The sequence below is a fragment of the Lemur catta genome, chromosome 14 (genome assembly GCF_020740605.2).
Source record: "Lemur catta isolate mLemCat1 chromosome 14, mLemCat1.pri, whole genome shotgun sequence".
Taxonomy (NCBI): Eukaryota; Metazoa; Chordata; class Mammalia; order Primates; family Lemuridae; genus Lemur; species Lemur catta.
Window position 1 is genome coordinate 1,914,292 of NC_059141.1, and position 24,552 is coordinate 1,938,843.

Sequence of the window (24,552 nt, forward strand, 5' to 3'; positions counted from 1 at the left end):
TCATCAGAAGACTCCGGTCTCCGCTAATTCTGCCTGCGGCCCTTGCCTCAGAACTCGCGCGCTCCTTGCAGCGCCCCGCCCCCGCCTCCTCATTGGTTGCCCCAGGCCACGTGAGGAAGGGGGCGTGGCGCGCGGCGGCCTCCGCCCGAGCGTGAGTGGCCTGGCGGACTCGGGCCTGAGGCCGCATGGACAGCCTGGCCGTGGGCCGGTGGCGACGGCGGAGGCCGGAGGAGCCGCAGGTTCCGGGGGACGTGGTGAGCCCCCGGGGCCTGGGCGTTAGGAACGGGAGGGTGGACGCCCCTGGGCGGGCCCCACAGGGTCTCGCGTCTCCCAGCGCGGCCCCGCCTGTGAGAAAGCCGGGCCGGAGCCGCCCGCGCGCGCTCCTGGCGGTGGGCGGGGCCTAGCGGGCGGTGTCGGCCCCCCCCTCCCCGCGCGCTTGCGTAGAGATGCGGAACCCGAGCGGCGAGTTCCCCGCGCTCTGGGTTCACTGGGGCTCTAGGTCCGGGGCCGAAAGTACGCGTGGACCCCTTGCGCGCCCTGTGCCCAGCGCTTAGGTCCTCTGGCCTGCCGCGTGCGCTCTGCGGTTCTTGAGTCACCCGTTCCCTGAGCGCCCGCCACCTGCTCGGCGCTGGGCGAGGCGCCGGGGACAGGTGCTCGGTGGGAACCTCGCTCAGCAGATAACCGGCGAGGGCACGTCAGTGTCGCTCTGTTTGCGTCTTTAACCGGAGGGAACAGGGTAAGGTGAGCTGACAGTGGGGGCCGAGGAGAGATCCGGGTGGGTGGGCAGGGCAGTCTGTGTGAGAACTGAGGACGACGGGGTAGGCAGGCGGGGAGCTGAGAAGAAACGGTGGGAAAAGAAAGGGCCCCCTTAGCATTTCAGAGGAGTCCTGTAGGATTGGACCAGGAGGACAGAGCCTCTTAGCAGAACCGTGTTACCTTCCATCTCTGCTTGCAAGTTGGCTAGTTCCTGCTCAGCCCCATTTGTTTCATAGTTCCTTGCTAAGAGCAGCAACACGTGAGCAGCCAGCATACCTACCCAGCGTTTGCCTTTTCCTATCTGCTGCTTCTAGAGCTACAGCTCGATAAGTGCAGGATCCGTCGTCCAAGTTAATGCAGGCAACGTTTTTTTCACATGTTTTTACTGCGTAGCAAGAGTGACTAGCTTTCTACGCTGCAGTCGTCTGTTGCCTCACTACCCACTGCCGGACTACAAAGCCAGTGCAGCTTGTCACGGCAGCACCCCACCCGCAGGTACCAATCGTTGCGTTACGAGGGTAGAGACTTCAAACCACATTGGCGCAAACAAGGTGAAAGTTTGATTCCCCCGCACATAGTAGCATGGAGTTGAGCAATTCAGTGTGGTGGAACTCAGGGCCCCTAAGAATAGGTGTAGGACGGGTGGTGCCCAGATCAAGGGACATCCAGGGACCTAGATTGCTTCCCCTAACACCATGTCCTGGGTGTGGTCCTCACCTGCATCATCAAAGCTGGCGGGCCACTACAGTGCTTCCAGACAGTAGGGAAGCAGACAGTAAAGTGACCTGATCGTATGGACACTTACAAGCTTACTTCGCTGCTCTGTGGAAAATGAAAGGGGTGGTGGTCGGAGTGCAGGCAGGGGGGCAAGGCTGGGGGTTTCAGTAGTCAGGCGAGAAGTGGCACAGGCTTGCACAAGTGGGCAGTGTGTTGGTAAAAGCAGGCGTGGCTGTGTATCCAGAGGGAGTACTGACAGTCTTGCTGATGGAGTGGGCGTGGCAGGGTAGTGTGAAGGGAGGGAGGGAGGATGCCGCAGTCGCAGTCGGGACTTGAGCACCTGGGAGGGCAGTGCTGCTGCTCACTGAGTGGAGAAGAGAGGTGTGAGACTGTGGGGAACAAGAACGAGTTCTGGTCAGGCCATGCTGGGTTTTGTGTCTTTGAGACATTTGAGATCTGGGAAATATGCTAGTCATTGAGTGGTTACCATGTGGGTTATCTGATTTTCACAACAACATTTTACTCTCATGTTACAAATGTGGAGACTGAGGTACAGAGAGGGTAATCCACTGGCCTAAGGATACACAGCTAGTAAGTGGTGGAACTAGATCTTACATCCCAGTCGTCTGGCTTCAGAACTTGCCCCCTTAACCACGGAACTATACAGCTTGCCGTGTGGAGCTGGGGAAACCAACACAGGAGGCTTCACAACAAGGTCATAAATTGACCATCATAAAATGATGAAAAGTGTGAAGCTGTGGGCTGTCAGGGACAGGGAGCCAGAGGTCATTATTGATCAGAGAGGATAGGGAAGGCTTAATGGAAGAAACCTTGAATGATCTATCAGATTGGAATTGCTGAAATTAAGTGCCAAGCTTGAGGTTGCAATATTTCCTGACTTTTGCCAAAGAATAATGAGTTGGGTAGCTTATTGCCATGGTGTATATTGCCTCCTAATTTGATAACGTTCTCGTTGTATTGTGTCCTAGTCTTTGATCTAATAATCCATATTGAGTTCAATAAAGTATCCAAGTTCTTCTACCAAGCTTCCTTTCCTCTTTCTGCCTCTCTGTCTCACACTCTCATTCTCTCACGTGTCTCCACAATTTGGTTGTGAGGAACCAGCTGTAACTAGTTTGCTGCCTCTGTTCACAGCCTAGCGGTCCATACTCTGCATATAACTAACCATCAGCAGAGTTTTAGAAAACATGATGGTCAGAACCTGCCTCTGTAATTGCTTGGCAAGCGATTCTCAGGCAGAGCCAGAGTCAAGTACCCCCGTAATGCTGAACTTCCTGATCCCTGTAAGTTTCCTTACAGTAAGCCAGTGTGGTCCTACACATGTAGGAGTTAAGTGTCAGTGTTTATTATTTCCACTGGGCAGACATTTTTTGAGCACGTGTTGTGTCCCAAGCACTGTTCTAGGCACTGGAGATGTGATGAAGATGAGATAAGTGAAGGCCTTGCTTAGATTTACTCTGCGACTCCCGTGCCTGGCTTTTTTCATAGTAAGCTCCCTGCTCACCATACTCACATGTGTCAGAATGAAAGTTGTCTGCCCAGAATACCTAAAGATTTATGTCCACTCACCTTCCATCTCTGCTAAGACTCTCCCACCAAAAGAAGTCACTGAAGAGCAGGTGCCTTCAGCAAAGAGAGCATCTTACCTTGGGCAGAGCAACACCTGAGATGCCTAGGCTGGACCATGAGTTCATATCTTTTCTGGTTTCATGTGGGTTGATTCGAGATCTTTTTATAGCCTTTGAATCCTGTGAATAAGTAACCAGTACCTCTCTTATAATTTCTTTCCATTCACTGTCCTTTAGAGATAGAAGATAAGAATGCATTAATTCATTGGCCATTACAGGTTTTTTGCCTATTATTTTTGTCTCTTTCTACTTATTTTTAATACCATTGTTGGGATATAATTGACATATAACAAGATGCACATATTTAAAGTGTACAGTTTGGCTTTTTGGCTATTATAAATAATGCTACTATGAACATTCATGTACAAATTTTTATATGGACATATGTTTTCATTTCTCTTGGGTATATAGCTAGTTTTGGAATTTCTGGGTGTCACGTGGTAACTGTATTTGTAACCATTTGAGAAACTGCCAGATTGTGGCACAAAGCGGTTGTACCACTTTACATTCCCACCAGCCATCGATGAGGGTCCCAATTTCTCCACATCCTCACCAACTTATTATTTGTCCTTTTATTTATTTATTTATTTATTTTTGAGACAGTCTCAGTCTGTTGCCCAGGCTAGAGTGCCAGGGCATCAGCCTAGCTCACAGCAACCTCAAACTCCTGGGCTTGATCAATCCTCCTGCCTCAGCCTCCTGAGTAGCTGGGACTACAGGCATGTACCACCATGCCCGACTAATTTTTTCTATATATATATATGTTTTTAGCTGTCCGTATAATTTTTTTTTTTTCTATTTTTAGTAGAGACAGGTCCTCGCTCTTGCTCAGGCTGGTCTCGAACTCCTGAGCTCAAACAATCCGCCCGCCTCGGCCTCCCGGAGTGCTAGGATTACAGGCGTGAGCCACCGCGCCTGGCCTGTCCTTTTAATTATAGCCATCCTAAGTGAATGTGAAGTGTTATTTCATTATGGTTTTGATTTGCATTTCCTGGTTAACTAATGAGACTGAGCATTTTTTTGTGTGCTTCTTGGCCATTTGTATGTCTTAGGAATGTCTATCAGATTCTTTGCCCATTTTTTAAATTTTTTAATTGTATTACTTTTGTTTATTGTTGAGTTATAATAATAGTTATTTATAATAGATACAAGTCTCTTATCAAATATATGATTTGCAAAAATTTTCTCCCATTCTGTACTCTAATGTTTTCTTCTAAGAGTCATATGGCTTTTGCTCTTACATTCAGATTTATGTTCCATTTAAGTTAACTTTTGAGTATGGGGTAGGGTTCTAACTGCATTCTTTTGCATGTAGATACTCAGTTTTCTCAGTACCATTTGTTTAACAGGCTATTCTTTCTCCCCGTTAATTGCTTTGACGCCCTTGTTGGAAATCAGTCCACTGTAAATGTGAGATTTTTTTTCCCTGGACTCTCAGTTCTGCTCCGTTGATCAATATGTGTGTCTTTATGTTAGTACCATACTGTCTGGAGTGTACCACTGCACTTTTGTGGTAAGTGTTGAAATCTGGAAATGTGAGTCCTCCAACTTTGTTCTTCTTTTCAGATTATTTTAGCTATTCTGGGTTCCTTGAATTTCCGTATGAATTTTAGGGTTGGTTTACCAATTTCTGAAAAGATGTCAGCTGGGATTTTAATAGGGATTGTGTTGAATCTGTAATTGGTGACTAACGATATTAACCATATTAATTCGTCTTATCCATGAACATAAGATGGCTTCCCAATCTTCCCAGGTTTCATTGTTTTTTTTTTCCCCCTATTGCTTTTCTTTTCTTCTTTCTTTCTTTCTTTCTTTCTTTCTTTCTTTCTTTCTTTCTTTCTTTCTTTCTTTCTTCCTTCCTTCCTTCCTTCCTTCCTTCCTTCCTTCCTTCCTTCCTTCCTTCCTTCCTTCCTTCCTTCCTTCCTTTCTTTCTTTCTTTCCTTTCTTTCTTTCCTTTCTTTCCTTTCTTTTTTTTTTTTTTTTGTTACAGAATGTTACTCTGTTGCCCAGGCTAGAGTGCAGTGGCATCATCATGGCTCATTGTAACCTCCAACTCCTGTGCTCAGGGGATCCTCCTGCCTCAGCCTTCCAAGTACCTGGGACCACAGGCACACACCACCATGCCTGGCTAATTTTTTTTTTTCTTTAGTAGAGACAGATCTCTTGCTATTTGCATAGGCTGGTCTCGAACTCCTGGCCTCAAGTGAGTGATCCACTTGCATTGGCCTCCCAATCCATTGCCTTTCTATTTATTATTAAATTTTACTCAGATGTTTATTTTTTCTTCTATTTATTTTGGGTTTAATTGTTCTTTATTTTTTTTCCACTTAAGATGGAAGCAGAAGTTATTGGTTTGAGATCCTTTATCGTTTCTAATGTAGGTATTTGGTGCTATAAATTTCCTCCTATGTACTCCTTTAGTACAAATTTTGATATGATTTGTTTTTTTTTTTTTTTTTTTCAGTTTAAAACACTTTATAAATTTTCATTTGAATTCTTGTTTGATGCATTGATCATTTAGAAGTGTGTTAGTTTCCAAATATGTAGGGATTTTCTAGAAATCTTTCTGTTCCTGTTTTTAAATTTAATTCTACTATGGTCAGAGAACATACTTTGTATGACTTGAATCCTTCTAGGTTTATTGAGATTTCTTCTTTTATAGCCCCAAATATAATCAATATTGGAATGTATATTCTGCTGTTTTTGAGTGAAAAGTTCTAAAGTGTCAATTAAGTCAGGTAAAAAAGAAAAAAAATTAGCCAGGTGTGGTGGTGCGTGCCTAAGGTTCCAGCTACTCAGGACTCAGGAGGCTGAGGTAGGAGGACTGCTTGAGCCCAGGAGTTTGAGGTTGTAGTGAGCTATGATGATGCCACTGCACTCTACCCAGGGTGACAGAGTGAGGCTCTGTCTCAAAAAAAAGGATGAATGGAATAGAATTAAGAGTCCAGAAATAAACCCTTATCAAATGATGTTTAACAAGGGTGCCAAGAAAATTCAATGAAGAGAGAACAGTCTGTACAAGAAATAGTCCTAGGATGATTGAATATCCACATACAAAGAGATGGACTTAGGCCCTTAACACATATCACACAAAAAAATTAACTTGAAATGGATCAGAGACCCAAATGTCAGAAAGAAAAGTATAAAATTTTTAAAGGAGAACATGGGAAAAATTCTTTGTGATCCTGGAATAGGCAAAGAGTTCTCACATACAACACCAAAAACGTGATCCATAAAAGAAACAAATTGAAAAACTGGATTTCATCAAGATTCAAAACTTTTGGGCTTCAAATGACACCATTAAGAAAGTGAAAAGATAGGCCACATTCTTGGAGAAAATGTTTATGTATCATACATATGATAAAGGACTTGCATCCAGGATACACTAAAAACTCTTTCAACTGAACTTGACAATAAGGCAAATAACACACTTTTTAAAAAGGGCAAAGGACTGACAGACAGAATACAACACAGAGTAGCAACCTCCCAGTGAAGACACACGAGAGGCCAATGAGCACATGAAAGACGTTTGATATCATCAGTCATTAGAAAAATGCAAATCACAATCACAATGGGATGCCACTGCTCATCCCCTAGAATAGCTATAGTCAAAAAGATAGACAACAACAAGTGTTGGCAAGGAGAGGAGAAATTGGAACCCTCACATGTTGGTAGGAATGTGAAATGGTGCAGCTGCTTCGGAAAACAGTCTGACAGTTCTCCAAAGCATTAAGCACAGAGTTACCATATGACCCTGCAATCCTACAAGTAGATATCTACCCAAGAGAAATGAAAACATATGTCCATACAAAAATGTGTACGTGAATATTCACAGCAGCATTATTTATAAAAATCCCCAAAGTGCAAACTCTAATGGCCATCAACTGATGAACAATTATTAAACAAAATGTGATATAACCAAAGGACTACATATGTATAATTTCATTTATAAGAACTGTTCAGAATGGGCATATCTACAGAAAGATGAGTGGTTGCTTAGGGCTTGGGGTGGAGAAATAGGGAGTAACTGCTAATAGGTACCAGGCACCTTCCTCCCTGAGTGCAGGGTGGAGAGGTGCACTTCTGGAGGTGGCTGGCCTGGCTGAGTCCCGCTGGGGGCAGGGCTGGCTGGGCTCTGCTCACGGTGCTGCCTGTTTTCTGGCCTGGCTGTGCGTTCCCTGGGGCGTCGGGGCAACGTCCACAGTCTGACTGGTTTCTGCAAGGACTGGACCTCCTCAGCATGGAAACCAACACTTTGAATCTCATCTCTGACAAACTGTTGTCTTTAATCCCCTGTCCCACCCAGGCACTTTACTCATTAAGCTCACTTGGGCCCATCACTTCCAATAGAGGAAAAGTCCACGTCAACACTGGGGTGATCTCGGCTCCACGGGTCAGGCGGCTAGTCTTTCTGAGACCTGCTCCAGGTTCGTTTGATTCCATCATTGAGGCAACACCATACATATTTTACATTTCAATTCATGCGTTTTATGAAGTAGCTTCTGTTTCTCAACCATGCTTCTGTTTCAGCTGTTCTCTGGTGAGGATGCTGGTCACGTGATCTACTTTAGTTATTGTTATGTCACACGGTCATTGTGTATACTCACAATTTTAATTTTGTTTATACGGTGCAAGTGTCTTTTTAGTTTGGTGGTAAGTCTTCATCTGCCTTGATGAAGGCTGACAGATCATCTCTGGAAGGGAGTAAAAGAGAATGAACCATTTAACACAAGCAGTCCCAGAGTTAATGCCTCTGCAGTGGTCATTTTTCTTTGGTCCAGGCCACTCTGTGAAAATGGGACTATTTGCCAAGTGAATGTACAGATCAATAGTGTATGCAGTCAGCTCTCAACCCACAGAAATCACAGAAAATACGAATAATTTAATCTACTCTGCTGGCTGAGGGCCACCAAGCACGTAATCCTCAATTCCCTGGAGGGGCCCAGGCCCCTGCCCCCCTTGGTATCAGAGCGTGGCCTCCCCTTTCTCCTGCCACAGGGCGTGGGCACCCTAAACCTTCAGCCACCCGAGCCACTTGACGAATGTCAGCTCATCATCACAGGTCTGCTGACCTTGCTGTACCAAGGTCATTTACCCACTGGAAGTGGTTTAGAATACAGTTCCAGAGTGTTTCTAATTTCACGCAGAAAGGATAGGTTCTAGCTCATGTTTATCCATGCCTCTTTGCATTCCTTTTTAGCAAGTCCGATGTTACTGAGACAACAGCAAGGGACATAATATTATTGCTGTTAGCAAACTGTGACGTTACTGAAAGAGGATGTTGAAACGTTTTAAACGATGTGGGGAATATTTAATATTTACACTTTTTCCGTTTAACCTAGATTATTGAACATTGACAGCTAACCAGTTTTAATATATTACACCTTGTTTTGCAGTATACAGATTGAGCAGATCCTGAATACCCAGAGATCTAGTGCCTTGGTCTTCTTCAAACTTTCATCTAACTTAGGTGAAGGCAGAGAAGGCTGTATTATTTGCAAAAGTTCTGAAGATGGTTAATATGATTACTGTAATATATGACAGAATAAGGATTGAATATATTTTGATACTCTAGAATACAACATGGAAATCAAATTTAACTAGTGTACATAGGAAAGTCTACAGTTAAATTAAAAGAAGAAAAAGGAGATGACAATGACTCAGTAAGCCCCAGCAGATGCAGCTGGGAAATTTTTATATATTGTGTGTGTATATAGACACACACACACGTTAGTGCATGTATAAACACACTAATGTATGTATAGGCACACATATACACACATTGCACACACGCACATACACATCTGTTTATATCTCTATAGCTCTGTCTGGATATGTATTAAAACTGTGAATTCGTACTAACACTTCCAATCCACTCCAACACCACTGGGTTCATCGTAGCCCTTCCTCCTTCTTTATTTGTAGCTTATTTCTTCAACTGTGAGAGACTTGTCTCATTATTTGCAATATATTTACTTATTTATTCAATGCCAATAAGGTAGTTTCAAAATTGCTAACTCTGAGAAACATTTACTAGCTGGAGTATAGTTTGTGTAGTTCTTTTTGTCTTTAGCCCTAGAGTTTCTAGTCAAAATGGTATTTTCCAAAGTTCTTTGCTTCACTGTGTCTAGATTATTCATTTATGGCATAGTTAGCTTCATTTGTTAATGTTTGTATTCTGTTTGGGGTCCCCTCCCCTGACATCCTGGTCAATTTAAATTTTTCTCTTATTTTTTGGTATGTGAAGTGTCACCATGCAGCTGCATTGCAGAGCTGTACATTCCTTCTTCATGCCTGCCTATGCCCCTTTCCCACCCACTCTCTGTAGGAGAGCAGTCTTTTCCATGTCCAGTGGACCCGTTCTCTGGCTCCTTTGCACAAGTGAGCAGATGCATGCATGTTTTCTTATGTCCTCATCTTTCTTACACGAAGGATGGGTATTACAGATTGTCTTTTGCATGCTGTTTTTTTGGCCTGCTGGTATATTCTGGAAGTCACAGACCAGTCCATGGAAATCTTCCTCCTCCTTTTTACAGCTGCGTAGCCCTCCAGTGTACTGTGCTGTGGTTTATCCAGCCACTGTCCTACGTAGGGGCATTGAGGTTGTTTCCAGCACACTGCAGTTTTAAATAACCTTATGCAATTTCTTTTTTCTCACTGTTGCGGGTGCATCTTTGAGATGGATTCTCAGAGGTGGCATACGGCTTTGCTAGTGCCACGTGTCCCTGTGGATTCCCTCTTGAGCAATGTGGGAGATGCCTCTTCTCCTGCAGCCTCTCCAGCGGGGGCTGCCTTACATTTTAAAATTTTTGCAAATCTGATGTTGTTTTAATTTACATTTCTCTGAATATGAGTGAGTTTGAACATTTTTTCATATGTTTGAGGGCCACTTTAATAACTTTTGTAAATTGTCTTTTTCTCGTTTTTCTCTCAGATTTTTGTTATTTTGTTCCTCAATTTATATGAAAGTCTCATATATTAGAGTTATTAGCCCTTTTTTCTGTGGTATATGTTGCAAATATTTGCTTCCAAATTGTCAATTATATTTTGGCTTTTGACTTTGTTTAGGGTTTTTTTGGTTTTGTTTTGCCCTGCAGGATTTTTTATTTTTGTGTAGTCAATTATCAGTCTTGGTATTTTTGCCTCTGGGTTTTGAGTCATAGTTAGAAAATCTTTCCCTACCCCAAGGTTAGAGAGGAATCCACTCATATTTTCTCCTAAGAATTATACAGTTCTTTGTAATTAGATCTTTTACGTTTATATCCCTGATTCTTCGGTTTATTTGCATGGAGTGTGAGATACAGATCTAGGGTGGTCTGTTCTTCACATGCTGCCCGTTTTCCCGGCACCAAGCACTAAAAAGTCCGTCTTTCATCACTTCTAGGTCTTCTGGCTAAGGTCAAGTGTAAAAAGTGCATCTTTATCCAGTGATTTGCGATGCCAACTTTCATATACATTTGAGTTTATTTCTGAACTTTTAATTCTATCCCATTGATGTATTTGACGTTCTATGCACCAGGACCCCCCTGTTTAATTAAGGAGTATTTATGGTATATTTTAACATCCATTAGCTTTATGTTTTTCTTCAGGGCTTTCTTGACTATTCTTAAATATTTGTTTTTCAGTTTGACCTTTAGCATCAACTTGTGTGACTGTACAAAATGGTTTATTGGGGTTTTTACTGGGGTTATATTGAATTTACAAATTAGGGAGAACTGTCATCTTTATAATGTCAAATTATCCTATCCAAGAATAGGGGATGTCTTTTCATTTGTACATATATACTTTAGTGTCTTTCAAGAACATCTTACATTCTCCTTGTATAGGTTTTATGCAATTCTTGTTAAATTATTGCTAAATATTTAATCTTTGCTACAGTTATTTTAAACAGCATTTTCTCTGACTGCTACTGTTTCGTACTTTAAAACAATTGATTTTTGTATGTTAATTTTTTGTCACTGAAATTCATTTCTTGTTTGAGTTAGTTTTATTGATTCTCTGAGGGTTTCCAGATAGATGTTTGGTATCATCTGCAAATAGAAGTAGTTTTACTGTTTTACCCGTTATGTGTCTGACTGATTTCTCTTGTCTCACTAAATTGGGTAATCCCTGCACAGTGTTGAACCGAAGTGGAGATGGCTGCATCTCTGCCTTGTTCCTGATCTTCATAGGAATGCTGCTAGTCTGTCCCCATTTAATAAGGTGCTGGCTTTTATCATGCTTCAGAATGTAACCCTCAATTCCTACTTTCTTTAACTTTTATCGTAAATGGGTTTTAAATTTTGTCAAAGGATTTTTCAGAATCTGTGGAGATAATCAGATTATTTTTTCCTTCGGTTTATTAATATGGTGAATGATACTAATGGATTTTCTAATGTTGAACTCATCTTTCATTTCTGGAAAAAGTCCTACTTGGTCATGGTACATGGTTTTCCTAGTGTGGTGTTGGATTCTGTTCCTTAATATTTTTACATTGATATTCATGAATGATAATGGTCTGTAGTTTTTGTTCCGTGTTCTCTTCCTCTAGCTTATCAGTGTTGAGTTTACTTCATAAAAGGACTTAGGAAGTTTTCCTTCTTTCTCAATGCTATGGAATAATTTATATAGAGCAGTGGCGCTATCTGGTCTTTGAAGGTTTGGTAGAATTCCCGTGTGAAACCATCTGGTCCTGGTGCTTCTTGTGGGTTAGTTGCTTAATAACTCTTTCTGTTTCTTCTGGGAAATCATCAGTTTAAGCTTTCTAACTCTAATGGGGTCAATTTTGGTAATCTGAATTTCCTTAGGAAGTTATCCTTTTTCATCTGCATTTTCAGATTCATTTGCATGGAGATCTGCAAAGTATTCCCTTAAGATTTTAAAAATTTCTTCCATTTCATAGGTTATTTCCCCTGTGCCATCTCTTATTTTCTATGTTTATGCTCACTCCTCCTTTTCTTGATCAACTTAGCTAGTGGTTTGTCTGTTATTTTTTCCTCCAAAAACCAAGACTTAGATTTATGCATTAGATCTACTGTTTTCTCTATTCTCTACCTCATTAATTTCAGCTTTTTCCTATATTATTTCCTTTGGTGTGTTTTCTTTTGGTTTACTTTCTTATTTTTAGTTTTTATGAGCTAGGAATTATTCTTTCTTTTATTGATAAAAGTGTCAATGAATTTTTCTGTGATTACTACTTTAAATGTATCTCATAGATTCTGATATGTAGTGTTTTCATTTATTTTTTTAAAATTCTGTGCTTTCAGTTTGCATTTTCTCTTTCATATAAGAGATAAGACTCTTAAATTTCCAGGTGGAAGTGCTTGTCTGTTTGTTGTTAATAATTGAGACTTTTATACCATTGTGATCAGAAAATATGGTTTGCATTTCAACCTTATGGAAATTTTTTTTTTAAATTTCTATTTTTAATTATGGGTACATAATAGTTGTATATATTGATAGAATTATGGAAATTATTGATGTTTTCTTTAATTGATCAGTTGTGACTGTGCTGTAGGTTCTTGAAAAGAATGTGTCTTCTTTATTATCAGAGTGTAGAGTTCAATATATATATATATATCCATAAGGTCTACCTTGGTTGATGGTTTTGTTTAGATCTTCTGTCTCCTTATTTTTGTATATTTGTATGTTTGACACCATTTGTACTGAGAACAGTGTATTGAATCTCCCACTATTGGTATGTTTCTGCGCCTGCTCACATCTCCTGTGGTCTCAATTTGTAAGGGCGGTGGTTGGATTATGTGGTTCGCAGATGTTCTTGAGCATGGCGTCTTCATTGTGAATGTGGCTTTTGGCATTAAAAAGTGTCCTTTGTTGTGTTGAGCACTTGGGCTGGAGTTCTGTGTGGTCTACTCATGCTTTCACTTTTACTTCCCTGGTATGCCTTTGTCTATCCTTGTTATTTTCACCCTTTCAGAATCACTTGATTTTAGGCATATCCTCATACACAGTATGTAGTTGCGTCTTATTCTGTCTGCCAGATTAAAACCCTTTTTCTTCTAATGGGTGGGTTAAGCCCATTAGTATTTATTGACATGACTGACTTATTTGCTTACAACTCTATCATATCTTACAATTATGTACATTTTTTTATGTTTGCTCTTTTATTGAGATTTTTTATTTGGCTTTAGAAGGATTTGTATTTTCTAGTGATTATTTGCATTTAAATCTATTTAATGTCCTAAGTGCCCTATTTTATTATTTAGCCTTTTACTGTCTAATTCTCAGGTTGTTTCAGTACGTTTAATACTCACCTATTGCTCATATAACAGTGAGCTATACGATAATGAGAATTTTCCTCTCCTTTCTCTTCATCACCCATTTTTATTTCATTTTTTCTATTATAGTTCATCATAGTATTTAAAGTTTCTATATTGAATAAATCCATTAAGTGAAAAAAAGTCAATTTAGAAAATATTAAATAATAGTGCAGATAATAAATAAATTTAGCAAAAATCACGAAGGTGGTTTGCAAGTGACGGGAGACGGTGGGGAGATGCCAGTGCACCAGGAAGTGTCTTCTTCCGGGAGCTGCCCACCCTCCCACCGTCAGGGCCTGGGACAGAGCACGCTCTGCGCCCTCCCTGGGCCCTCCCTGGCGGAGGGTGGACTGCAAGACTGTTTGCAGAGGTCCTCCTGCCTCTGCAGCTCTGCCAGCTGAAACATTGTTACCCTTAAAATACACAAAGTCTTGCGACTTTGGGACTAAATACTTTCTTCTTTAACATTGGAGTATTACTTTCCTAATTATCTTCTTTAGTTCATGTGGAAGCAAACACCGAGTGCTAACTTTCCCAAAGTTATCAGTTGTGGACTGATGGTGCAACTTTTGAAATAAATAAAATTAATTTGTTCTTCAGTGCCAGTAAGAATTAGTCACAAGTGAATTATTCATATTATATTAAGAAAGTACATAACTTGATACTAAGCAAAATGTGTTAAAGCATATAACTAGTTGCTTGAACAAAATTTATAGGTTTTGTACATTTTCAATATCAATAAACCAGTCACAATGGTTTATTACAAGAGTTTCAGCCAAAATTGTTTAAAATGACTATTTTAAATCTATAAAACTAAGTAAGTATTAGACAATTCTAGGAATAATGAGGTTAAATGTAATTGATGGTTGTTATTCTAAAAAGATAATGTTTAAAGTCATCTGTTCAAACGGCCTATAAAGTTTTCCAGCTCCACAGGGGTCTGTATTTGCAGCTGAAGTTTTCTGAAAGCAAATTCAATTAGAGTGTTGTGTGCTTTATGAGGCCATTTAAAGTGAAATTTTGTTTGTTTCAGAAACGGGCATGCAGGAGACTAGAAGCCAGTGGGCAGGAGCCTGGCTGCCACCAGGTGAACACCTGTACCCTGGTGTCCTGGGGCCCCGAGGACTGGGAGTCTCCACCAAGAGGTTGCCCCCCAGCTCCGAGGCCCGAGAGTGGCCAGGGGAAGCCAAATGCAGGGGTATGTTTCTCTTCCCACAAAACGAGTTAGCCCATTTAAATATTTTAATAAAAAGTGTAAATAATCATTGTTCTGATACATCTGCGACTGTGATTTGTTAAATAGATTCCTCAAAACGGTGGAAGGAGCCCAGCTCAGCCTTGCCCAAGATGTATTGCCGGGGAATCTGTAAGTGCATTAACCTTCCTGCTGTGACATAAAAGATAGGCTTCTTCTTTAATATTAGATCCATAAAACAAAGTTAATAAAAACTGCAATTATGTTTCTAAGGAATGAGGGATGTAAATAAAAAGGTGAAGATTGATTTAAGCTTTTCTTAGCATTCAGTTGGGTGCAAACTAATTTGTTTCCAGCTTCAGATTGGAAATAGAAATTGCAAATACATTTAAAATTCTTTTTAAAAAACAGTGTTTAGGGAATGGAACAGGCCACTTGATTTGGTTAAACTAGAGAATCATTTAAGGACATCTTGGAGAAAATACCTAACTTTCTCGTTTAATTATCAAAATAGGGATCAACGTTGCTTTATTTCTTTTGTCTGTTTAAGCTTTTTTTGCATGTTTCTATAAACTTCACATAAATCACAGATTTCAGAAGGAAACACAGTGTTCACACCATTAATTCAAAGTAAAGGGAGGTCAGAGACTGCCAGAGTCAAATTCTCAATCTCTTCCATTGGGCAGAATATCATAAAGTATATATTAGCATAATAATACCTTTGTTATTAATTTTGAACTTACTCCAAGAACAAGTTAATATGTCTTTGATAACCTCTATAATTCTTGGGGGGTTTTTAATTTTAAATTTGAAATCTTAATATTGCAATAAAATAGAATTATATTTAAATCCCACATAGAAACTAGGAATTTGTGTGTATGTGAGTGTATTTCTGAGATTGTCCCCTAAAGATCTTTAGAGAAGTGTATTGCTCTGTTTTTGATAAGCAAAAGATCGAGTCAATAAGTTACAGAGATCTTCAATTGACACATGTAGGCTACTGTGCTTTACAGTGATAGGCACTGCTTTTGCTTTGAACAAAGACCTAAAACCGTGACAGCGTCATCCAAGTGAACCTCTGATTATCTGAAGTCATTAGAAGTGAGAAAACAAAGTTTAGGGTAAAACTCACTCCACGAAGGTGTACTTTTCTACTTTTCGTATTCTATCTTTGGAAGAATTTTTGTAGATTATGTTGTATTCTGTGGTGTAATTCTGAACAATGGTGAAATTAAAGATCTAGCAACTTGAATTTAGTGTGTTTAGGTTGATTCACACAGTTGCTGAACATATCCTGGAATGCAAATGAATACTACTTACTTTGAGAAATATGACCCCATTATGGTTGAATGATGTATTTGCTAGTGACTGACTAGTACCCTTCTTTTCCCACCCCGTTTCCAGGGGATGTATCTTTCAGATCCCCCGTCTGTTGGAGGCAAACACTTGGAGTGTGTACAGATTCATAAAGCTCTGAGGGTTGTGTTCTGGCATGAATGGCTTAACAAAAAATATACTTAGCTCAAGCAACTGATTGGATCTTTTTGGCTAATATTCTGTTTGAACAACAGTACCTATTTGATTAGGGTTTTTCCTTTCTTTGTAATTCCCCAAGCTTGCCTCTGTTATGTTTCATAGGAAAGGAATCTATGAGCGGAAAACTTACATTGATATGTAAATATCATTTTTTTTGTTAATGCTCAATATTCTTTTCATCTAAATTTCAGAAACTGACTTTAAAAAATCAGTTTCCTTTTATTTGTAGTTACTCTCAATAAAATTTTACCCAGGCTTGGGCGTTTTAATATTTACACCCACTATTTCTAAAAGTCTTATGTAAATAGAGATTGAAATGTGAATTTGAAAAGTCACACCTCTTGATATTTGAACAGACTATAGCTGCATATATCTTCTTTTTCTAATAATATGGCTAGTTTCTCTCCTAAGCTTTTAAAATAATAAGACACTTACTATTTTTATATTCTAAAACATCAAAAGGTTCAGTGTTAAATAAAAAGCAAATAGTATTTTTAGAAATGCAAGATCCCAGGGAGTTGTGCTTAACAATAAATCACCTATGGGCAACGATTCCAAATTTCCGAAGACTTTATTAACCACGGTTCCATTCACAAACGCTTGCCTGCATACACATGAGCGCGCCCGGTCTCCTGGCCGTAATTCCCGTGGGTGACTCAGAATGGCTCCCTTGGATCACAGAGAAGCAAAGGTTGTGTCAGTGGTCATTTTTGGGAATTCTAACCAGGAAACTTGCACGTGATTCTTAGCTTATTTGGCGGCTTTCCCCCAGGAAGCTCCTTTGCATCCCGACCCGCGAGTGCGCTTCTGACCTCAATGGGATATCAGCTGAGCGGGTCAGTTCTCTTCTCGGCGCCTGAGTGCCCGCGGCCCTCCCTTCCTGAGCCTTTCCTTATTTTATCATTGAGGCACTCCTCACATGCGTAAGGTCTTCACTTCTCACAGGTGCAAGAACTTTTCCCATAGACTTTCTCAGACTCGTTTTCCACGTTTGCATTTTCTATTATATTCGATCCATTCTGGCGTGTTGCTACAGTGGTTACTGTTCCAGGAGTCTCTGAGCTGGTGTTGTACAGTCATTACTGTGCTGGTTCAACTCACAGTGCACATTACTGTTTGGAAACATCTCCTCTTAGCCCTGAATCACCCTGCTCACGTCACTGACAGTCACAGTGGGTGTGGTGGGACCTGGGATTGTGGCATCTGAGGTGTCCGCTCCCGCCCAGGCCCAACTGCTTGTCCCCCCTGCATGTGCCATCTGACACTGCAAGTCCAGAAGTGTGCATGTCACCAGGAGACGTCCTTTCCTTTCCTGCCACAAGTGGCTCCTGAGCCAGACTGTCCCCTGGCTCAGCACACTTCCTTTCTCAGATCAGCTCGGCTTGCCTGCATGAGGGCACATAGTAGCCAGGTGTAGTAGGCAAATTATGCTGTTCTTTGCGATTCAGACCAATTAAGTAAAACCGTACAAGGCTGCCAGAGGTCTCCGGAGTCCTCAAAGAAGAAACATGAAGAGGGGAGCGGGCCTTATGAGGCAGAAAATTGTGGAAAGAACTTAGGAGGTTTGATGAGGAGTGAGGTGGTATTTCCTCAGCACTGCATGTTCCTGGTGGGATCTGGTCTCTACTGTTTTGTTACTTCTCATTGTGGGGATCTTTTAGGGAAGGGGCCACCCCCAGATTTTACTGGGCTGACAGGATGGTCAGTTACCCGTTTTTTGTCAGCTCCATTCCCCCCTTTGGCTGCCCCCTGTCCCTCTATGGGGGAGACTACGTTTCCTAGACTCCTTTACCTCTGATTCTGGGGGATTCAGCCAATGTGAGGTGCTGGCAGGACACTGGAGTGTGGGGAGGATGGCAGGGAACCAGAGCCTTTCCCACCCTCTGCCTCAGTGGTCCCAGCTTCTGCCTCTGAGGCCACACTGCCTCCCTGCTGTCCTCCCAGCCCTTGGAGGAGTGGCTTACGGCTGTGGTGGGTGTTTGGTTGCCTCACCCTCCCGTGTGGCTTCTCATCTGTTCCGTCCTGTGTGTAGTCGAATCCTGTGTTAAATTCCCTCTGTTTGAAATACCTGGGTTGGTTTCTGTATTCTGACTGGACCTTACCTGGGCTAATCAGCTAATGAGGACAAGTGCTCCTGGGGGGGAAAGGCTGCTTTTTTCAGCATAAGCCTCTGGGTCTGTGTTGTGCCCCATCAGAGCCCAGGTGCTTGGTCCACAAACTCAGCATTCTGGAGTTCTGCAGAGCCCCTCCCAGGTAAGTCACGTGGTGGTGTTGAGAGCCTGGACATTACATTAAAAATACGGTCAGGCCCTTCGTGTTGCCCATTGCTGATGTTCCTTTGCCACCTTTTATCTGGGGCCGTTGGGGTTTATTGCTCAAACTGGTATGGAATTGCCACTTAAAAGCCAATATGCAAAACATGATCTCTCTGGGTGTCATGGAACTCCCTTCCCCCCCAGGTTAATTTTGTATACCAGCCTATTCATTAGCATTGTGAAGCTTTTCTTTTTCATTTGAGGGCAAATACTAAGGGAGTAGTCTTAATAAGCCTCTATATTATTCACTTTTTGACGTGTGTGTGTGTGTGTGTGTGTGTGTGTGTGTGTGGGCATGTTCTTTGTATATATGGATTGGTGTGCATGCATGTCTGTGTACATGGGGTGCATGTGTGTGCAGTGTGTTTGGTGTGTGCGTGTTGAGTGTGCGAGCGTGCGCACGCAGAGGCAGGCAATGCGGGAGGAGAAATTGAGGGCAGGGGAAGGGAGGTGTTTGGTCCAAATCTATTGTTTTGGTGCAGTTTTCCTCTGTAGGAACACCAGGAGGAGCCAAAGTATGATTATTCTGATTCTAAATGGATACAGTTTTTTCTTTGTATTTCTTTTTATCTCCAAATGCATGACCTTTAAAATACTTCTGTTTGTTTTGTTTACATATCTGCAAATGACTGGCAATTGCTTCCTACATCTGCAGCGTCTGCAAATACTGCACTAAAATAGGAGCCTCGCGGACCCTGGCAACCCTGCCTCCCCCTGTGCCGCAGCGAGGCAGGGAGATGCAGGCAGCTTGGTACGGCAGGTCTGCGTGTCAGCCAGGAGCAGGGCTGGGGACGGAAATGTAACATTCTGACATAGATCAGCAAAGATTGATGTGCAGCGCTTCACTCTTTGTGTCCTGTTTTAGCAACAGCCAGCTCTTGTCAGGCCTTTATTCTCACGTCCTGAGAGAAGAAAACACAATCATGGAGGGATCAACAGGAGTTTCATTGATCATTCTGTAAGAATCAAATTGTGCTCCTTGCATTTTTTCCCTCAGTTTGTCAAGGATGCTGGAGTTCATCGGTCTAACCCATCAATTTACAGATAAGGAAAATGAGGTCCACAGGGGTTAAGTGATTGGCCTGCCGTGCACCATGGTTGAAGGGTGGCCGGAGCCTGAGAGCTCTCCTTGGAGCCCCTTCCTCTCTGCTCTTTTTGGCTGATCTGTGTGTTTGCAGGTGTGCCAGCATCACTCCCCCACGCTGGTGGCCCAGCAGCCAGCTCACACCCCCTGATAAGTGTGGCTGTGATATTGTGGGTCTTTGTGGGCATCATCCCCACAGTGAGAGGTTTTGGCTAAGACACGGGGCTGACTTACTCCAGCTGTGAGGGAGTGAGCTGGCTAGCAGAAGAATCGGACTGTGTCAGTGTAGCCAGATAGGAATTCCAACATAGATGAGTTTGAATAGACTACTAACAATATCTTTACATTTAGCTTCTGGCACTATCTGACCGTAAATTCTCTGGATTATGGATACCAGAAAACTACTTTTTTAAAAAAATTGCCTTTTTAGATCATTTTCAGGTTCTAAAGGAGCTGAGGGGCCTCATGTGAGTAGAAGGAAAAAACAAAGTACAATTTAGACTTCCTGCAAACATGTTAGACTAAATTAACGCAGATGTGTCTCCCTCCTGCTACGGAGATACAGGGTAAACTCTAATAAAAAATTAAATACATGGTTGATCATGTAATAAGTGAAGAGAGAAAACAAAAGCTGAGTAGTAGATACAAACACATTCCTTAGTGGCCATTATTGGGTCTTGACCATTACTGGGCTTGGTCCTAGAATGGGCCCAGGGGCCGGGGACTAGAATTCTAATGTCTGAGTTAGATGAGACTTTGGCCTGACAGAGGTATGGCAGCTAGAATTTGCATAAAGTTCAGAGCCTTGAAGTTCTGACTGTACTTTAAAAGGGGATTGTTAATTAAAATACCAGGCCATGCATGGGTGTGGGCTGCAAGTGTAGTCTATCTCAGTGGCACAGGAACCAAAAGTCAAAGCCTTAACATAAAAATAGATAGAGACCATTGAAGTCCTTAATGCCGTGGATAGTGGCAAATGCAGAATTATCCTGTAGACGTGCTTCCACCATCCAGTACATATAAGATTCAGAGGTAAAACAACCCCCCTGAGGACAAGATTACAAAACACACACACACACACACACACACACACACACACACACACACACACATATAAACAAATCTCCTACCATGAAGTGGGGGGAGGTGTCAGGAATTATAACAAATAAGGATCCAAATCTTCAAGAATCTGAAATAATAGAAAACTTGAAGTTTACTATAAAGTACAGGCATACTTTGTTTTATTGCGTTTCATTTTGTTGTATTTGCAGATACTGTGTATTTTACATATTGAAGGTTTGTGGCAATCCTGCGTCAAGACAGTCTGTTGGTTCCATTTTTCCAACAGCGTGTACTCACTTCATGTCTCTGTGGCATGAAGCATTTTTTAGCAATAAAGTATTTTTAAATTAAGGTATATATGTTTTTAGACATAATGCTATTGCATACTTAACAGAATAGACGGTAGAGTGTAAACATAACATTAATATGTACTGGGAAACCAGAAAGTTTGTATGACTCACTTTATTGCAATATTTGCTCTATTATGGTGATCTGGAACCAAACTCAAAATATTTCCAAGGTATGCTTGTAATTATTTTAAATTTTCAAAAATGATTAAAGAAGAAATAGAGCCATAGTAAAAGAAGACAGTATAAAAAAATGTTGGAAGGTTTAAAAAAAAAACTCCTAAAAGTGAATAAGTTCATTGAAGTTTTAAAAAAATCATCAGAATAGACACAGTTAAAGACAGAATTAATCCATTAGAAGATAGATCTGGGGAAATCATCCCAAACACAGCAAGAGAGATAAAAAGGTGGCAAGTATGAAAGTGTGATTAGAAGTCATAGAGGAAAAAATGAGGCAGTCCATTAGGAAATCCAGGAGGAAGGAATTTAAAAAATGTTGAGAGAGAAATATTTGAAAAGATAATGACTGAGAATTTTCCAGAATTGAAGAAAGGCATGTGTAGCCCAACAATTTTGAAGTAGAATAACAAGGTGAAGACACTGTGTTATTGACCCAGGGGTAAACAAACCAAGGAAATAAAATTGAGATCTTTAAACATGCATATATGGCAGTTTGAAGGCATTAAAAATCATATGGGAATGACAGGGTACTCTATAAATTGTGCGAGGACAGCTGACTATCCATACATGAGAGAAAGTAAATTAGATCTTTACCTCATGCAAAAGTTCATTCTCTGAGGTAGAGGGGAGGGTTAAAGAACCTAAATGTGCCCCCCAAATACCTTTAAATCTTTCAGTAGAAAATATATAATATAACTATATACATTAAGACACATTATGTATCAAAGTTCCTCCATCGTTAAGAAGAGGCCATAAAGCAGGGAAGACATTTGCAGTACACAAAATAGAAAGATGAAGATCTTGAATAAATATCCACATCAGTGTCCAGCAGATAAATGGGCAAAGTGTATGAACGTGCAGTTCAGAGAAGAGGAAACCCAAAGCTAATAAATATAAATAGACGTTCAACCTCACAAGTAATTTAAGGGCTTGCAAATTAAACCATCAAATTAGCAGAAAATAAAAACATCCGGTGATATAAGGGTGTGGTTGTGGGTTAAAGAATGTGTTCACTTTCTTGGTAGCAGTATAAATTGACACAGTGACTTTGGAGAGCAGATATCCAGTAAAGCTGATGGTAGGCATTCCTGGTGACCTAGAAGATACAATCCTAGGTATGTACATTTATAGATGCCCAAGGAAATACATACACAATGTTTATTGTGGTACTGTTTGCATAGGAAAAAGCCAGAAACGACTTAAATGTTCATTAACAGGAGAATGGGTAAATGAATTGGGGTGTATTTATTCAATGAAATATTATAGACAGTGGTGAAAAATGCATGAACTAAAAAAGGAAATTATAGGAGGAGATATATAGAGAATGATAAAATTAGATACAATTTTAAATGTGGAAAACATTGATACATTATCTGCTAAAAGAACAGAAGCATTTGTGAGGTTGATAAATATCAAGTTCAGAATAACAAGGTTTATTTCTCCTGAGAGTAAGGACTCAGGATACAGAGGGTGTTCTGATAATGTCTGTAATGTTTTGTCTTTTTAGTTATGTGATGGTTCACGAGTGTTACATTGTTGTCTTGTACTTTTGTTTTTTTATATCCCTGAAGAATTGTGTGAGCCTTGGGCATGATGTCTCCACCCACAGATACGTCAGCATGAAACGGGAGGACATCAACCACAGAGAAAAATCTGTGGAGCTGCTAGAAAGAAAGGACTGATTATCCATGAAAAGACAGTAATTTGACAACAGATCTCTCAGTAACAACAGATGCCAGGAGACCTTGGAATGGCATCTTTGAAATACTGAGGGGACTGCAGCTGTGGGCCTGTGGGCAGGCTGTGCTGGGCCTTGAGCTGGGACGGCAAAAGTAATGGGTCCCCCCCCACCAGAAGAGAACTTAAGTAGATCAGTAACAATGGAAGAAACTGAGAAAGTTATCAAAAAGCTACCATGCCAGGTATTTTACAGATTTGAAAAAACCCATATGCAAGAACACATGGGTGATTTAACATTAGAAAAACTACTGCATTGTCTGATCAGAGAAGAAAAAAATGATCATCTTAATAGATGTAGAAACATCATGCTGTTAGATCTAAAAATCTGTTCATAATAAAAACTGAGCTAACCAAAAATAGGGTTTATCCTGGTAAAAGTTAAGGACATGATACTTAGGGGATGCATTTCTGTTATTGAAGAGAAAAGGACAAGGGTACTTGCTGTCATCACTTCTACTTAGTGCACTGGTGTGCCTAGCTGGCATAGTAAGATTTTAAAAAAAGAAACAATGGGTGAAAGAATTGGAAAGGAAAAAACATAAATTGTTGTTTCCAGACAATGTAATTATCTATGTAGAATTCAAGAAAATCTACAGATAAACTATTAGAACTAATACTCAGCAAGGTTGTTGAATATAAGATAAACATGCAAAAATGGATAGACTCTTACTGGTAATAATCAATTGGAAAAAAATCTCATTTACATTATTTCTTCATGTGAATATGAATTACCAAGTAGAGTCTTTATGTTATATCCTGAAGGACTCCCTTCAGTATTTCTTACAGGGCAGGTCTGCTAGTGACAGATTTTCCATTTTTGTTTATCTGAGGAAGTCTTAATTTCTCTTATCACTTTTGAAGGATAGTTTTGTTGGATGTGGAATTCTTGGTTGGCAGTCTTTCCTTTGGTGCTTTGAATATGTCATCGCACTGCTCTGACCCCCTGGCTTCTGACAAGAATCCAGCTGTTGACATCACGGAGGATCCCATGTTCGTGATGTGTTGCCTCTCCCTTTTCCGCTGTCAAGATTTTTTGACTTAAAATAGTTCCATTATGATGTGTCTAGGTGGGGATCCCTTTGGAGTTAATTGAGTTTCTTGGATGTATGGATTATTGTTTGTCATCAAATTTGAGAAGTCTTTGGCCATTACTTTGCCAATATTCTTTCTGCTCCTTTTTCTCTCTCATTTTCCTCTGGGACTTCTCTTTTTTATGTGCATGTTGGTACACTCACTGGTGCTCCCTGAGCCTCTAGCACCTATTCACTTTGCTTCCCCTCCCTGCTTTGTTTTTCTGTTCTTCAAACTGGATAATCTCAGTTGACTTTGGGTTTACTTGTTCATTCTTCTTCCTGCTTAAATCTGCTGTCAAGCCTGTTTGGTGAATTTTGTATTTCTGTTATATTTCTCAACTCTAGAATTTCTGTTTAGTTTATATATATAAAATTTTTGTCTCTTTTATTGATATTTTCTATTTTGTGAGATGTCAGTCTACTTTCCTTTAGTTCTTAATCGTGATTTCCTTTAGTTCTTTGAACATATTTAAAGTAGCTGATTTAAAGTCTTTGTCTAGTAAGTCCAGTGTCTGCCCCTCCACATTCACCGCCCACCTTTCTCTGCTTCCTGCCCAGGGACCAACCTGTATGGTCCTCACCAGTGAGGTGCCCGGGCTCTCCAGTTTCCCTTTGGGTTCAGCCACTGGGGGCATGTGG

The 24,552-nt window shown here is 40.9% G+C and overlaps 1 protein-coding gene across 11 annotated transcripts in view; it reads left to right on the forward strand.

Moving 5' to 3' along the window:
* The first annotated feature begins 136 nt into the window (after positions 1–136).
* C14H10orf143 (chromosome 14 C10orf143 homolog) overlaps positions 137–24,552 on the forward strand; it is a 28,712-nt gene continuing 4,296 nt past the window's right edge. For 5 of the 11 annotated variants that reach the window (XR_006739214.1, XR_006739213.1, XR_006739217.1 and 2 more), the window contains exons 1-4: positions 137–254; positions 14,415–14,579; positions 14,685–14,747; positions 22,672–23,022. Coding sequence is in view for 3 of the 11 variants with exons in the window: in XM_045568377.1 (XP_045424333.1) it covers positions 186–254; positions 14,415–14,579; positions 14,685–14,747; positions 15,981–16,097 (414 nt within the window). In the remaining 8 variants the exon portion in view is untranslated. Of the gene's footprint in view, positions 255–14,414; positions 14,580–14,684; positions 14,748–15,980; positions 16,230–19,082; positions 19,386–22,671; positions 24,302–24,552 lie in introns of those variants that run through there. The other 6 variants (XR_006739218.1, XM_045568379.1, XR_006739220.1 and 3 more) reach the window with 5 other exon arrangements.